This window comes from Peromyscus californicus, unplaced genomic scaffold, assembly GCF_007827085.1.
Source record: "Peromyscus californicus insignis strain IS unplaced genomic scaffold, ASM782708v3 Scaffold_4__1_contigs__length_199733344, whole genome shotgun sequence".
NCBI lineage: Eukaryota > Metazoa > Chordata > Mammalia > Rodentia > Cricetidae > Peromyscus > Peromyscus californicus.
Genome location: NW_026294562.1, coordinates 102,396,979 through 102,414,671, shown reverse-complemented (window position 1 = coordinate 102,414,671; position 17,693 = coordinate 102,396,979). Strand labels below are relative to the sequence as shown.

Genomic DNA, 17,693 nt, shown 5'->3' with positions numbered 1-17,693 from the left:
TCTCAAAAAAAAAAAAAAAATTCCATAGTTAGTCTAGATTTTAACTCAGTTGTGTTGCATTCCTCCGTAGGTTTGAGTGACGTTTCACCATCCACAAGCCTGCCACCTCTGGTTGAAGGGCAGTTACGCTGCTTTCTCAAACTTACTATTAATAAAGTCGTCTGGAAGATTGCGAAGCCTCCCACTTGTGTACTTGTCCGAGTAAGATGGTGGGGAGAAACATCAGATGGCACCCTCTTTTGTCCCAGGGATGCATTGCAGACTGAACCAAAAGCTGTGAGAACGACTACCCGTTATGCTATCCGTTGTGGTCCAAAGCAGTTCACCTCGTATCTAACAGGTATGCTCTTGTTTTGTTGTCTTAACTGCAAACCTGATAGGAAACCTGCTTGCAGTCAGCAGTCTATTATTTCAACAAAGACTAACTTTAAACTGTCTTTCCTGCCAAGATCATACAGTCAAGGACAGAGACTAATGTCTTTAGATTTTGCCACTATTTTTTAGTGCTGGGTTCATAAGAATAACTTTGAATCTCATCAGATTTCAGAAAGATGATAAATCTAAATGTAAATCGTATTTATTTGTAAAACTTAAATCTTCAAATGAGAAAGGTTAACAGGTCAGTAAGAAAAAAGGTGTCTTTTAATGTCGGAATCAACGGTCATACATTCATTTGTACATCTTGTGAGATAACTATGCTTCATCTAAACATTAAGTTGGTGTTAGGAACTATAGGATTTGGGGAACATACTTTCACATTTCTGACCCTCTTTCCTCTGCTATAAAGTGACATCAAATAGCTACCTGCCTTTGACCATCTGGGTATTTTCATGAAGAAGCAAACTGGCTGAGGAGAAAGAACACAGATTTGAAGTCCAGACGGTTAAGTTTGAACTCTAGATTCAGACCTGGATTGTTGTGTGATGCTAGGAGGTTTTTGTTTGGGTTTGTTGTTGTTGTTTGTTTGTTTTTCAAGACAAGATTTCTCTGCGTAGCCCTGGCTGTCCTGAAACTCACTCTGTAGACCAGGCTGGCCTCAAACTCAGAAATCCACCTGCCTCTGCCTACTGAGTGCTGGGATTAAAGGTGTGAGCCAGTCGGCCAGGCTAGGAGGTTTCTTAAGAATGTAGAGTCTCAGTTTCCTGTTGTGGGGAGGATAGTATGTTCCTATTAGGAATTATCATGGAACTTGATTGAAAAAATATGAAGTGACCAGTCCAGTACCTGCTACACTGTAGGTGTAAGGTCTACACAGATAGTATTCGAGGAACTGGGGGAGAAAGTTTTAAAGTATTGTCTCTCTCAAGAAGAACTCACATAAGGCGTTAATGAGTGATGCCAGGCCGTGTGTGGCAGTATGTATGCAATTACCCCATACATAGAGAAATGTGACTCTTGTAGGTTGTCAAAAAAGGGCAAGCATGTAAATTATTAGGAAACCAGAATCCTACTTCTGCTTTTTGCTCTTTCTACTTTATATTGAATGAGCCATTTCATCTTTCTGGACTTTAATCTTCCTACCAGTAATTTGAAGGAGCCTAACACAAAATAATATGTCCATGCCCAAACTTCATTTTCTAGTTGGAAAAGAGATCATGGGAAAGGTAGTGTTTGAATAGGACACAGATGGGGTGAACCCTGTAAGAGTGAGCCGGCTGTCAACATAACCATGGCAGGTTTTCTAGAAAAGAGAGCTACGGTGGGCTGGGGAACTGGCTCACAGGGCACAGACACTTGCCACGGAGCCTGAGCACCAGAATTTGAGGCATAGGTCCCACATGGTAGAGGAAGAAAACTGACTCCTACAGAGGTCCTCTGACTGCCACTTGTGCACGGTGGCAGTGTCCCCTCCAACAATAAATAAATGAAATAGATGAAAAGAAGAGCAGGAGCCAAGCGGTCTATACTTCCTTCATAGGAATGCCCACTGTAACTGAAAACTTGGGGAATGTGACTGTTTCTGAATGGGGCGGGGGGGGGGGGGTCTGTGCTATTGTTGTTCTCTGTACCCCTCTCTCCTGTACCCTCCTCTCCTGTACCCCCCTCTCCTGTACCCTCCTCTCCTGTACCCCCCTCTCCTGTACCCTCCTCTCCTGTACCCCCCTCTCCTGTACCCTCCTCTCCTGTACCCCCCTCTCCTGTACCCCCCTCTACTCTGTACCCTCCTCTCCTGTACCCCCCTCTCTCCTGTACCCCCCTCTACTCTGTACCCCCCTCTCTCGTACCCTCCTCTCCTGTACCCTCCTCTCCTGTACCCTCCTCTCCTGTACCCTCCTCTCCTGTACCCTCCTCTCCTGTACCCTCCTCTCCTGTACCCTCCTCTCCTGTACCCCCCTCTCCTGTACCCTCCTCTCCTGTACCCCCTCTCTCCTGTACCCTCCTCTCCTGTACCCCCCTCTCTCCTGTACCCCCCTCTCTCCTGTACCCTCCTCTCCTGTACCCTCCTCTCCTGTACCCCCCTCTCCTGTACCCCCCTCTACTCTGTACCCTCCTCTCCTGTACCCCCCCTCTCTCCTGTACCCCCCTCTACTCTGTACCCCCCTCTCTCGTACCCTCCTCTCCTGTACCCTCCTCTCCTGTACCCTCCTCTCCTGTACCCCCCTCTCTCCTGTACCCCCTCTCCTGTACCCCCCTCTCCTGTACCCCCCCTCCTGTACCCCTCTCTCCTGTACCCCCCCCTCTCCTGTCCCCTCCTCTCCTGTCCCCTCCTCTCCTGTACCCCCCCCTCTCCTGTACCCCTTTCCTGCATGTCACACTTGAGACGCAAAGGTAAGCTAATGAGTAGTTTCTAGATTGGCATGAGACCGAGAGTCCACGGGGAGAGGAAATAGCAAACCAGTGAGTTCAGGGAAACAGCACACAGGGAGCCATCGCATGTCTTACAGTTTATGAAATGCTTTCAAGTCTGTCAGCTCAGGAAAGCCTCCTGTGACGCAGTGAGGTGGTTGCTTGTTCACTCCTTCAATCCTGTTTTATCTTACTCTGAAAAGAGGTTAATACAGTTGCTAAACACTCTAGATAGAGTGTTTTAAAAGCCATTTTGTTGAAGGAAAGTGGAAATACAGGTGAAGGATTAAGCTGAAACCTCTGAGGAGTCCTAGAACACTTGTTGTGAAGCCCTGCCTATTTGCTAGGGTATTAGATGCATTTTCTAGATGGTGGGTTTAATTTTTGTTGTTGTTGTTGTTGTTTTGTTTTGTTTGTTGTTTTTCAAGACAAGGTTTCTCTGTGTAGCTTTGGAGCCTGTCCTGGAACTCGCTCTGTAGACCAGGCTGGCCTCAAATTCACAGAGATCTGCCTCCCGAGTACTGGGATTAAAGGCATGTGCCACCACGGCCCAGTGACATATAATTTTTTTAAAAAAGTTTAACCCAAGGTCACCATAACCCTCGCCCTAGTTTCAGGAAGACTCTTGGCTCCAGGATCACTAATATTTCTATTCTTTTATGCTGCCTCAAAAGGTAGAGAGCTTGGAGCTGGAGAGATGTCTCTGAGGTTAAGAGTACTGTCTGCTCTTGCAGAAGATCTGGCTTGGGTTCCCAGCACTCATATGGCAGCTGTCAACTGGCTGTACCTCCAGTTCTAGGGGATCCTTCCGGCCTCCAAGGGGTACCAGGCACAAAAGTGGTGCATAGACATGCATGCTGGCAAACTCCCATACACGTAATTTTTTTTAAGGATAGAAGGCTTGATAACACCTCATTGTTTCCTTTATGTCTTTTTCCTTTGCCCTTTTACTCTTTTGCCAGAAATAGTGTCCATAAACATTCCGAAATATACTTCAGTGGCCCTCAACCATCCATCTTCATCACTGTTTAATCAGAGAAGATTCGGTTGGAATGAGTGACATGGGAATGTGAATATACTGAGTGATAGCAGAGCAAGAATAAGGATAAAGATCACAAATCTGTTAAGAACGAAGCATCTTCTCCTTTAAGCAGTGTATAGTAAAGTAACATAGTATAGTCAACTTTAGAATTGCAGAGAACTAAGTTTTAGCCCATTTTGATGACTTTAATACTTACTGAACCTAGCACTGTTATGTGACCTCTCTGATCATGTTTAACCCCCAACCTAGAGTTAGAACACCTCTACCAGAGTATTGTAAAGAAAGGGCCAAGGGTTGGGGGCTTAGCTCAGTGGTGGAGTGCTTGGTGGAAGGCCTTGTGTTTGGTCCTCTGCTCTGGGGAAAAAAAAAGAAAGGCCAGTGAAGTGACTCAGTGCATAAAGGCACCTGCCACCAAGCCTGATGACCTGAGTTTGATCCCCAGACTCCACATGGTGGGAGGAGAGAACCAACTCCTGCAAGTTGCCTGTGGCCTCTACCTGTGTGCTGTGATATGCTCACACACACAACACAAAAATAAGTCAAGAGAAAGGTGATTTTAAAAACAAATTCTGAAGAGAATACTGAGGCATGAAAGAATCTAGTCATTAGTAAGTAACGGATAGATGTTGGTCCACTTCCCCTATTCCACATCTGGATAGCATTTGCAGCCTCCAGAGTACTTTTGATATATTTATATAATTTTCTGAGATAAGCACCAGGAAAAGGACTGTGGTATGTTAAGTAATTTGTTTAAAGTCATGTAATAGTCATTCAGTAACTGCTATGTGGGAAGACAGTGTCCTGTGTAATCTATATGCAGTATCCTCAGTTCCCCCACACAGATGTTAAGATGCCTATTTTATAGATGGTTCCACCAAAACAGCTCATGACTTAGAGCCAAGAAAATCCCACATGGATCTTCTCATTATAAGTCCTACATACTTTTCATTTAAGGGTTGAACAAATAGTAATAATGAACCATTTCTCAGCTTCGATAAGAAAATATTCAGAATTTGTACTGTCTTGACATATTAGATTCCATTTGTGTACACTTTATTCTCTTTCTATGAATTAAGATCCTGAAGGGATGAGAGATAAATTGTAGAATGTAGTTAATGTGTTTCTGTTTGTCTTGGTTTCAAGTGTTTTTTGGTACCTCAGTATTCCAAACATAACTTAGGAACAAGCAATTAGCTTCTGGGAGGTCAAGGCCAACCCTACAGTCCCGCAGGAGCAGCCCTTTCTCCAAGTCAAAGCTGAAAGAATGGGAGGGAAGTAACTAGGAGTTGTTATTAGCATTTATAGTCAGTATTTTAGGACCAGTGCTGGAGTTCTTGGCAAATACATTTACTAGTGTTTTTTGTTTGTTTGTTGTTTTTTAATGAGACAAGGTCTCGCTATGTGACTTCCGACTCATAGAAGTCGATCACTCTGTCTCTACCTCCACAGTGCTGGGATTAAGGGTTTATGTACCTGGCAGATACATTTACTAGTACTCTTAAAGGGGTGTGTGTGTGTGTGTGTGTGTGTGTGTGTGTGTGTGTGTGTGTGTGTGTGTGTGTAGGACAACCACAGACATTGTTTCTCAGGCTCTGTCACTTTTATGTGTGTGTAGGACCCAGGGCTCACTGTGTGGCACTTGCTAGGTTGACTGGATGGCAAACTCCAGGTATCTATCTACCTGTCTCTACCTCCCCCGTGCTGGGATTGCAAGCGCACACCACCTTGCCTGACTTTTTTATGTGGATTCTGGGGATTGGACTCAGATCCTTGAGCTTGCAAGACAAGCACTTACCCACAAAACCATCCTCGCTAGCCCATGAAAGTTGTTTTTCTTACCACATACTTAATATGCTAACTATTCAGTATTTATACTATATATAATATCCTGTACCTGTTCTTCCTCTCTAAAGCTCTGTTCTTTTGGTGTTGGGCTCACCTCTCTTTTTATGGTATTGTAAGTAAGCGCCTGGTTTACCTCAATTTAAAGTTTATACCATGTACCCTATGGCCTACTTCCAAAAACCAAAATAGTGGAAGCTATCTGAATATGTTGTAATTGTTTCTGATTAGATATGGCCGTGCTGGTGTTGGAAGTCATCACCAAACTTGACCACCTTCCAGTTGGCAGAGTTCAGATCAATGGACTCGCCCAGCTGTCTCCCACCCATCAAATCAATGGATTCTTTACCATTGTTTCACCGGCATCTAAGAAACTTGGAGACCTTCAGGTAAAAATGTAATTCTTCACTGCCGTGTTATCCCTTTTCTCATTACTGGAGCCAAATTCCTGATCAGAAGCAACCTGAGGGTCTATTCTGATTCCCGGTTTGAGGGTAGTCACTTGTGGGAAAGGCTCGGCAGCAGGAGCTTGAGGCTGCTGCTCACATTGGGGAAGATCAGAAAGCAAAGATGGGACGGGAGCCGATAAACCTCAGGTCCACCTCATGCCTCACTTCTGTTGGCGAGGCCCCACCTCCTAAAGGTTCCACAACTTTCCAGAACAACCTCACCAGCTGGGACCAAGTGTTCAAATACAGGAGCCTCTGGGGGACATTTCCTGTCTGACCACCCAGTGACAACTGCAAAGACTAGAGTCTGGGGGCAGAAGTCAATCTTCTAGAATGGATAGGGCTGTGGTTCCCATGTCTCTGCGAAGTCCTACCATGTGCCTTACTCACTCTGCCCCTGGCTTTGTTTCCCCTTTCTCTAAGTCCACCACCATCAGGAGGCTTTCACACTACCTGCACTGTATCGAATTCACAGGAGCGTTGATTGTGTCATCACTGGTCTAGTGCAGTATCCAGAACTGTTTATTGATGGGATCCCCATGTGGAGTCTAGACTCTAGAAGATGAGACTCTGTTTTCTTCCTTTGCTCCCCCCAGTTCCTAGTATAGTGCCAAGAAGCCGTGGTTTGACTCCTGTACATGCCATCTTTAATATTGTCACTCATTGACCCACTTTTATGTACCACTAATACAGAGATAAGACACGGCTCTCATAGAGTTTTCTAGAACACAGTATGACACATACTGTACTGTAGTTATGAGAGGGTGCTGTGAAGAACATAGGATTCCTTTTCTGAGGGGACTCTGGGAGAGCTTCAGGGTAAACACTTAACATCACATTTTACAAATTTCAAGCAATGAATGAATTCTCCCAGGAGCCCCCATGCTTCTTCCTGTAAGCGGCCTGAGGTGAACTGTGAAGATGGTTCGCTACTCTCTTGACCCAGAAAGCCCTAAAAAAACATGCAAATCATGAGATTCAAATCTTCGTGTTCACTTTAAGAACACTGAAACTGTCCAGACCATCAAGAGTATGCATGTCCAAAAAGCCACGAAGTATCTGGAAGATATCACTTTGAAGAAGCCCTGTGTGCTGTTGCCACATTATAATGGTGGAGTCGGTAGGTGCACCCAGGCCGTGTCCAGTGGGGCTGGACACAGGGTCGGTGGCCCAAACAAGTACTGAATTTTTGCTGCACATGCTTACGAATGGATAGAGTGATGTTGAACTTAAGAGTTTAGATGTGGATTCTTGTCATTGAACAAAGTGCACAAAGCTCCTGAGACGTGCCATTGAGTTGACAGAGCTCATGGCTGGATTAACCCACACATGAGCTCACTGCCACAGTGAGATGATCCTCGCTGGAAAAGAACAAATTGTTCCAAAGCCAGAAGAGGAGGTTGAGCAGAAGAAAAAGGTTTCCCAGAAGAAACTGAAAAAACTAAAACTTAAAGCATGGGAATAAATGCAGCATGAAATAAATGCAAATAAAAGTTTAAAATTTTCAATTGGTTTTACACCTTGCTAAATTTGCCCTAAAGTTAATACAGAAAATGAAATAAATTGGAGAGGAAACCAAGCAAAAGTAGAGGAAGAACACTAACGTTGCCAGATACAGAATGACCACAGAGGCACACATGTCACTCTGTCAGTGCTACAGAATAGCAACTCCGAAATGCCTGCAGCCAAGTGGAGGAACTCAAGGACTTGTCACTGGATGTGTGTCACTTTTATTCCGTTGATGACTACGGTGAAGTTGTTTACTCATGTGTTTCTGCTGCTGTAGGGTTTGCATCAGGCCTACAAGATGCTGAACTTTATGTTTCAAAGCCATAAAGACAATCCGCTTCATTTACCTCAGTCTTACAGAAATACCCCCCAAAGAAGAGAATGCTCTGCATCCTTGGGGTTAGTTAGGGCGATGTCTTTTCAGTACTAGAGAAATTATATCTTGTTCAACAGAATTAATTGTAGTTTGATGATGACCAAAGAAAATTAAAATGGTACTACAGGTACGCATGTGCTTTGATGCCTAGGGAAAAATAAGGAACGAAAATAGTGGTAGGAATGTAGGATTCAATGTGGCCTTTTATGGTGGTATGTTTTTTATGATCATGATATAATTTGAAAATATGAAATCCACCCTTTTAAAGTGTACAGTTCAGTTTTTGTGTTCCAAGTATAGTCAGCAGAGTATGCAAGCTTTACTATTTTCTGATTCCAGGACATTTCTTTCATTCCAAAACCCAATGCTGTACTCAGTATCAGCCACTCTTCAATGATCTCCCCTGGCATATCATTCTACTTTCTGTCCTTATGTATTTTCTACTCCTGACGTTTCAGATATATAGAATATCGTGTGTGCTTTTGAAACTGGCTTCTTTCACTTAGCATAATGTTTTTAAGATTATATATGACATAGCATATCTTCTTTTTTGTGGGTGAAACATTCGATTGTATAGAATTGTATAGACCTCATTTTATCTGTTTTCCAGTTAGTGGACATTGGGTTTTTCAGCTTTCCTGAACATCTCTGTTTAAGTCCTTTTGTGAACATGTGCTTTCAGTTCCCTTGGGCACACACGTAGGAGTAGAATTGGTGGGTGATATGGCACTCTGTTTAACTTTTTGAGGAACTACCAGAGTTTTCCAAAGTAGCTATCCTATTTTTTGACCATATTTAAATGTAATTTATGTAATAAGATTTGTATTTTTAAATTTAAAAGTCACTGGATTTGAAATGTTTTTAATGGAAGATTGAGACAAAAGTCAGATTCTAAAAGATAAGGAGTTTGGAAATAAGGAGCAATTACAGTGAAGTAGAAGTAACAGTTAAAATTTCCCTTTTTCCAGGGCTGGAAACATAGTTTAGTGGTTAAAAGTACTTGCTGTTTTTCCACAGGACCAGAATTCAGTTCCCAGCACGCATGTTGGGCAGCTCATAACTGCCTATAACTCTAGCTCCAGGGGATCCAACACCTCTAACATCTACAGGCGCCTGCATTCACAATCACATAACCACACACACAATTTTAAATAAAACAAATCTTTTTTAAAAAAATATATATAGCTTTTTTTAAAAGTATTTTTAAAAATTCCTTTTTCCCAGAGAAGCGACAGTGAAGGAGGGATGTAGGATGACATAATGGACAATGTACAGCTGGAGAGAGAGCTCAGAAAGGGTTTGCTGTGCACGCACGAGGACTTGAGTTTGGAGTCCCAGAGCCCTTGTAAAAGCCAGACATGGCTGCATACACCTGTAAGCCCAGGGCTGGGAGGAGAGTCAGGCAGATCCCAGCCAGTCTAGCTGAATGGAAAGCACCAGGTTCAGGGACTGGCCCTCAAAAGAATATGGTTTTTTAAACAAATGTGCTTGAGGAAGACATCCCTAGGTCAGTCTTAGCCTCCACATTGCTGCCACACAGACAAGGTGTGCCTGGACACACATGTACACACATGCTCAACACAAGCAACTAGAAGTGGACAAAGAGAACTTGGTTACCAAAATAATTTTATGTTTACTAGCTGTCATTTATAATTGCTGAGCTTCAGTGCTCCATTTGTAAATGGCTCTAAAGCACCGTTGCCAGCATTAAATGAGAAGAAGCTACAGAAACACTCTGTGTTGGGCTAGCCTGCAGTAGCAGCACAGTAAACTGCATGCATTCGAGAGGAGCTAAGCACAGTGAGTAACAGGATTGAGAAATTTAGATATGGCAGAAAACGGCTAGCATAATGCCCAGTGGTTCCCATCTAGTGTTTGAGCTACAAAGGCTTCTTGTATCTTTAAATGTAAAAGAAAAATATGGAATTTAGCCTAAAATATTGTAGGGGACCTAGTGCATTCAAAGAAGAAAGCCATGGGAGATGGAAAATAAGATCATTGAGCCAGTAAGATTCTGAAGAGAATTTGATGGGGATAGTCTTATCATGGGCATGTGCAACATTACCACTGGCTATACTTACGTATGTAAGTAGTGTTTGCTACACACAAATCCAGGTGCCTTTGGTGGGAATCCTTTTAAAAATTTATCATTCTCAGTAGGCTTTGGTTCTTTCTCGCTTATCTGTCTATATGACTTCTTGTGATAGAACTGCCTTTACGTTTCAGTTTTTTAAAATCTCCTTAAATTCCAGCACTCCTCTATTTATCCCATTTTATCATGCATCTTTTCTACAGAATGGCTATAGTTTGTTTCATAATGGTATTGACAAAATGGTTTTGACATCACATTTTGTCCATATATTACCCATTAAAAATATTTTCTTTTCCATAATGAAGCATACCTGTTTCCATTCATTTTAAATTTCCTAAGTCTCTTTTTCTTCCTTCATGGACACAGAAATATTCCACTTTCTTTGCATACACACACTTACATATGGTATAAAAATGGAATCAAGGCTGTTTTAGAAGAAGAAGAAGGGGTCTAGGAGGAGGAGGGAGGAGAACAGGAGACTATGGGGGGAATATTGTCCTAAAGTACATGATATATTTGAATTCAAATGTTGTTATGAGGGCTATGAGGACGGCTCAATGGGCAAAGTGCATGCTGTGCAAGTATGAGAACCTGAGTTCAAATCCAAAGAACCCATGTAAAGTTAGGCCTGGTAGTGCATATCTCTAATCAGTGTTCCTACAGCAAGATGGGAGGCCGAAACAGGAGAATCCCTAGAAGCTCGTGGACCAGCTAGCCTGTCTGCAAACTGGTGAACAAGAGGTTCTCCCAAACAAGGTGGAAGGCAAAGACCAGACCCAAGATTGTCCTCTGACTTCAATGTAATACCAGGCACACCCATGCCTGCTCTCACACACAAACACACAAGGCACACAAAGTTTATTTAAGATGTCATTATGAAAACCATGAGTATATACTCATTTGAAAAAGAAACATTCCACTTTCCTGTTATCTCTACTATAAGAAAGACAGCAGATTACAGAACCCACAGACACTAAAGAAATGTCACAAGTAAACCTACATGTTGAAATTTGATGACTTAATGAAATGGCCTGATTCTTCCCAAACTGAACTACAAGAACTCCCTGAAGTAGAAGAAGAAATAGCCTGAGTAGACCTAGGACTATTTGTAAAAATTGAATTTGTAGTTTCAGACCTGCCCAAAAAAGAGAAATCTCTAGGCCTGGATCACTTCATTAGCAAATTCTTCCAAACATTTAAGGGAAGAAAAAAATACCACCAATCTTACTGTCTCCTCCAGAAAAATTGAAAAGAAAAAAACACTATTCTGAGGCATGTCACACTTTGATGCCAAAACTAGAGAAGAAAAATATAAGAAAACTTACAGAGCAGTATCCCTCATGAACCTAGACCTCAAAATCCCCAAGAAAATACCGGCAAACTGGGGCCAGCACTCCAGGAAGAATAGTCCTGTCCCCAAGAGCTTACCTCAGGAATGCAAAGCTGCTTCGGTATTTACAAAGTAATTAATGTGATAAGACACCAGTCATGGTGTGCTAGCCACTAAAAAACAGAAACACTTGCAGCACCACAGCGGAATACTCTCCAAAGCTTATACACTAGATGATGGCATTTATAGGAGAGTCTTAAAAACCACCATGAGTAGATGGTAGAGGTTCACAGTAAGGAGGGCATAACTACAAAAGGATAACACAAGACAGTTATTGGGATAGTGGATCTGTTCCCTTTCTTGATATGGTAGTTACAGTTACATGTGTATGTATATATATAGGAAAAGTCATGAAATTACAGTTATAAAATTGTTGTTTTACTATAAGGAAATTAAAAAAAAAAACTAACTGCTGTGGGATGTCTTTCTGTATGCCGTGAATATGTGTGGCTCCCATTGGATAATAAATAAAGCTGTTTTGGCCTATGGCAAGAAAGCTTACAGCCAGGTGGGAAGTCCAAGCAGAGGTACAGAGAGAAGAAAGGTAGAGTCAGGAGAGACTCGAGCCCACTGCCAAAGGAGCAACAAGATGCCAGCAGACCGGTAATGCCATGGCCGTGTAGCAACATATAGATTAATAGGAATGGGTTAATTTAAGATGAAAGAGCTAGCTAGCCAGAAGTTCAAGCCATAGGCCATACAGTTTATAATTAATTAAGCCTCTGAGTGATTATTTTATAAGCGGCTGCAGGATCATGGGGCCGGGTAGGACCAAAGAAACTTAACATTACATTTGGCGCCCAACATGGGGCGCCAAACTATAGCCAGAAGTTTCTCTGGTCCTGCCCAGCCTACAGGTGGAAGAGATTCATCCCAGCCATGGGGCTGGGCAGTACGGGAGAAACTTCTGGCTGCAACTCACTAATAGCCCCGGGTGTAACAACAGAGAGTAGTTATCACTCTGCTTCACATTAGGATGTGCTAGGAACTTCACAACTGGATATGTATCCTGGCCAAGTCATTGGTCTATTCTAGTTCATTTTTGCCACATTAGAATAGGGATTCAATATTGCTGGATCTTCTTATTTTTCAAGAGAAGCCAGAGATACAAATTTGTATAAGAAATGTAATTTTTAAAGCATTGCTTAATCATTGTTTAAATGCTGTGTTATGTAGCATAATTCTGAAAATTGTACGTTAGATGCCACAGATATAAGTAGAAAACTGTAGGCAACTTAGTACCAAAGAGACCCTGAGTCATTGCTAGAAGTCAGATATATCCTTAACATTGCTCTGTTATAGATGGGAGATGCATATGGTATATTTATGGTATATGTGGATAGTGTGGGCTTCAGGAGAGGGTGATATATTTAGATGGCAAAATGTGGTCTGGAGACAGAAGAACAACAGTAACAAATACTGTTAGTTCCTTATCCTGACAAATGAAAGTTGTTTTCATTGGAGAAAACTTGGGGACATGAAGACATTTTAAGGGAGATATCTCCAGTTTAAAAAGTAAAATAGTTTACATAACATAGAAAATCTGGTTGGAATATAGCATATGTTTAGCATGCATGAGGACTCAGATTCAGCTCTCAGCATGGGAGACAGGCAAGCAGACAGAGACAGACACTGACTCATTAGTGACACTGGCAGAGCCATGAACACAGAGAGAACATAGTTGGGGAGGGGCATAGAGATGGGAGGAGTGAAAGTATAGATGAATGCAGGACTGTGTTAAGAACACTGAGAAGCAGAGGGCTTAGGAGGCAAGCCCAGGGGGTAACCAGTTGGTTAATCTGTTTTATGCATCCAAAGTTAAATGTTTTTCCTTAGTCTGCAATGTTTTATTTACCTCAGCTTCATCTGGCTTCATGCCTAGTATTTTCTGCTTAGTCATTTCTGTCCCACTCCTGGAAATAGTCCCTGCACTCCTTCCTCACCTCTGCCCTGAGCTCAGCTCTCTCCCTAGGGTCCCCACATCACCCGTACACATTCTTACCTGAGCAATTGTGTTTAATTTCTAGATTATTTAAGTTGTGTAAGATCCATGATCTTCCGGGACTGTGTTGTAGTCATCGCTCTGCCCCAGGCGGTTAGCACAGAGCTGGTATCAACAAAGATTAGCAGAGTTAGGCCAGCCCTAAGACTGAGGGTAAGGTGGCTGCAGAAAATGCGAGGCCTTTCACTGAGCCTTTCTCTGCTATTGAAAGTCACAGCAGGCTTCTAAGCTAGACATTACTGGTTCAAATGTGCTTAGGGCAAAGAAAGCCTCACTGGCCAATCAGCAAGTCCAAATTAAGCGCAGGGGTACTTTTATTCCAGTGCCTCCTATGCTTCTAAAATGCAGTGGCAGTCTTTGGCAAGTGATAACCAGAGCAGCCAGGATTATAGGTGACACTATTCCAGTGATCAATGCACATAGTATTCATCTTGCTACACTCTTGGTGTATGTCTTGTAAGAAAGTCTTGATGATGAGCGGATGTGAAGGGTTTATAATTCTTGGTTCATGGTCAGAATTCTCAGTAAGGTTTGGATTTTTGAGTTTATAGATTGGCAGTTTCTCTACACAAAATATTCACTGACCAAATTTTCAAAGATATCTGAAAAAGTATTTTCATTTCTTGTGTTGGTCATTCATCATTATTTGATTGTTTAAGCAGTTTCTCCTCCTCTTTCTGTCATTGAAACTAAACTTTTCAATGAATAAACTTTAATTTTATTTCATTCCCCCATTAGGTTTTTCTCAGTTAGGCTCTTCAGAGGGCTGGATAATTTTTTTTAATTTTAGGAGAAAAACATAGGGACAGACAGGTGTGCGTGTGTGCGTGTGCGTGTGTGTGCCTGTGTGTGCGCGCGTGTGCATGTGTGTGTGTGCGTGCGTGTGTGTGTGTGTGTGTGCGTGAGTGCGTGCGTGCGTGCGCGCGCGTGCGCGTGTGTGTGTGTGTGTGTGTGTGTGTGTGAGATCAGAAGACAACTGTTGAGAGCTGTTGAGTCACCTCTCTCCTTCTGCCTCTACCTGGGTTCCAGGGATTGAACTCTGCTCTCCAGGCTTGCTCAGCAAGTGCCTTTCCCCACTGAGCCATTTCACTGGTACTGAAGAATGTTTTAATAGTATACTTCAGCTCACAGCAATGAAATGATAGGGAACTTTGTCTTTTCTTTTGAGACCAGGTCTTGCTGTGTAAGTCCCCCAAGTCCAAGGCTCCAAGGGTCCCCCTGCCTTGGCCCCCCACGGAGCTGGACTGCAAGCAAGAACTCATCTCAACCAGCAGAGACATAGTTTCTCCTCTTAGTGTTTTTCACATTTTATGTCCAGCGTGACAGTAGGGACTTTTCTTGTGCCAAGCAGCAAACAGTAAGAATATGAGCAGATGCCATGTCATTCCTTTATCAGAACCTGAGACATGTCAGATATCAGAACCATGCATGTGGTTTGTGCTAATCAGTCTATAGAAAACTAAAGACTGTGGTTCGTGCCTTCAAGGGATTCATAATATATTAGTGTGATAAGTAAATAATACAAATACGTTCTCTAAACCTTGGCTTTGTTTGGAGCTAGGCTCTCACCAGGTAGCCTAGACTGGCTTGAAAATCGTAATTCTCCTGCCTTTGCCCCCTCAGTGCTGGCATTACTAGGCATGCACCACCACATCTGGCCTCAGCTATTTTTCTTTCCTTAATCTTACAATTACAATAATATAAATTCCTGACAGAATTGTGTCATCACTGAAATAGTCTCAGTGGGGAACACAGCACATTCCTGGCCTATAGTGAAGTATTCAGAAAGTGGTGATGATATTGGTGGGTGGACAGAGTCAGGAGAATGAGCAAGAAGGCCATGACCTTGACATCTTTACCCAGATATAGAGAATAGGATGGAATAAACAGAGGTGCAAAGCCATGAATGTAGGACACTTAGAGGGAACACTAGGTGATTGGTCTGTCTCAGACAGAGGGATGAAGGAGTCCTAGGAGCATAGTGAGAGCGGTTTTTGAAGTAGGCAGAAAGCTAGACCTACTCTTGTGAGGAAAGGGTAGACATTAACTTCTGTCAGGCAGGGATTTCTTACAATTAGTTACTGAAGGCTGAAGAAAATCTGTTCTGTTTCATGCTCTTTCAGGTCTCACTGGCCCTGGAGCCTCTGTCAGAAACTTACGACAGCTACAAGCCTCTTCCTACCACTGACATGACAGAAAATGTGCTTTTATCTGAGCGAGGACTCAGAGAGAATACTGAATCCAGCAACACTCAGTCCATGATTCCATCAAGGCCTTGTGGAACACCCACCATCAAAACTGATGGAAAAGAGTTAGCAGGCAACAGCAGTAGGTCCACCACACCAAGGTAATGATCACGTCTCCAGGTCTGCATCTGCTAGCCTCACTGTTCTCAGGATGTTTGTGTCATCTGTGGTAGACTGAAAACCTGAACAGAGAAGCACAGTCATGCATTCAGCAGGTAGCTCTTAAGCACCCACTGCTGGCCTAGTTGGATCCCAGACACTGGCACAGAAATAAACAAGACAGTTCCTGGGGCTGAAGATGTAGCCCAGTGGTAGAATGCATGCTTAGTGTGCTCCAAAGCAATTACGGCAGTCACAGAAGTCCTGTCTTTAAGGACTGCTCTCGGTCCAGTAGAGAAGCCAGTGTACACACATGACTACAAACATTACAGATGCCATGATACATGTCTGTGAGGGGAAAGGGCATTATTTTTTGAAATAGAATGGAGGATGAGAAACAGATTTTTGTCGTAATTGCTTGTGAAGTAATCTGCATTGTATGAGACTGTGTAGACACCCACACTCCCTTTCCCTGTGTGCTGATCTCTGTTTTGTGTCACTTAAGGTATAACCCACAGCTGTGGTAAAGATCTATCATTCCTTTAATTGAGGAGATTAAAAGCAGATATACAAAGTCACACCACAAAAAAAAAAAAAAGCCACCTCTTTCAAGGCCCCAGCTACAGGGCCCTCGCTGACCCTCCGAGCTCTGACAAGGTGGAATATTCCCCAGACAGGGTATGAGCTGCTGGCATTCTTTCTCTCTAACAGGGGGAAAGACCACTTGTACTTTGCAGAGAACCCCGATGCAGTGAAGAGTTCTTTGTGTGGACTACAGCATCACGTTAATTCAGGGCCAGGTTTAGAGACTGTGTTGCAGAGAGGCACAGCCCCACAGAAGCAGATGTCCCTCCTCAACAGTTCCAAGTTTCAGCCACAAATAAGTGCAGTCGCTAAGAGTCACAGTGACTCATGCATCCTGTCTTCAAACAACCGTCCTACAAAAGACCTTCTTTCAGGTACGTCTCTGTCTATAACCTAAGACTATACTGCATTTATTGGGATTGTTGTGCCCACAGAGGGGAACTATTGACTTCTCTATGAACTAGATAGCCAAATGGAAGTGTGAGACTTGCTTTCATCCAGAATCTCGTGTAAAGGCAGCTCTACTAAACTGCTAGGTGACTACTATTTAGATGTTTTTCTTTTAAATTAGTTGTAGCCGTTGTGTTTGTGGGTGTAGTGTGATGTTTCAGTACACATATACAGTAGGTAATGACCATATTAGGTGACATCTATCATCTCAGACATCTATCATTTGTGTTAGAAACATTTAAAATGCCCTTTATGGAGTTGGTAAGATGGCTCAGCTTCTGCCAAGCCTTGCTGAACTGAGTTTGATCCCTGCGACCCACATGGCGAAAGAGAGAATTGACTCTTGCAAGTGGTCCTCTGACTTCCACACATGTACAGGTGGCATGTACCCACCTCCCACCCCACTGCACGCACGCACGCGCGCGCGCACACACACACACACACACACACACACACACACACACACACACACACACCAGTGATATAATTTTAAAAACACAGAGTGTCCTTTACTAGCTATTTCACGACATTCAATTACTTGTCAGTCATAGTTATGCTGATGCTACAGAATGCTAGAAGTTGTCTCTTCTTCTCCACTGCACCCCTGTCCCCACTGGCCTTTCCCTTCCTACCTGCCCACCTGCCCTTCCCCATTTTTGGTAACCTCTCTTGTATTGTCTGTTTAGGGATCAGCTTTCAAGCTTCCACAAATAAATGAGACAATAGGATATTTGTCTTTCTGGGCTTTACTTTTTTTCTCTTAATGATGTCCTCCAGGGACATATTATTCATTCATGTGTACCTGAGAACTTGTAAATCAGATT

At 42.9% G+C, this 17,693-nt stretch overlaps 1 protein-coding gene across 3 annotated transcripts in view; it reads left to right on the top strand.

Annotated features, from left to right (window-relative positions):
- The window catches only part of C2cd3 (C2 domain containing 3 centriole elongation regulator), a 118,350-nt gene that overhangs the window by 2,515 nt on the left and 98,142 nt on the right, over nt 1-17,693 (top strand). For 2 of the 3 annotated variants that reach the window (XM_052713991.1, XM_052713992.1), the window contains exons 2-5: nt 71-340; nt 5,903-6,060; nt 15,613-15,836; nt 16,546-16,793. In XM_052713991.1, coding sequence (XP_052569951.1) covers nt 71-340; nt 5,903-6,060; nt 15,613-15,836; nt 16,546-16,793 — 900 coding nt within the window. Of the gene's footprint in view, nt 1-70; nt 341-5,902; nt 6,061-15,612; nt 15,837-16,545; nt 16,794-17,693 lie in introns of those variants that run through there. The other variant, XM_052713993.1, reaches the window with a different exon arrangement.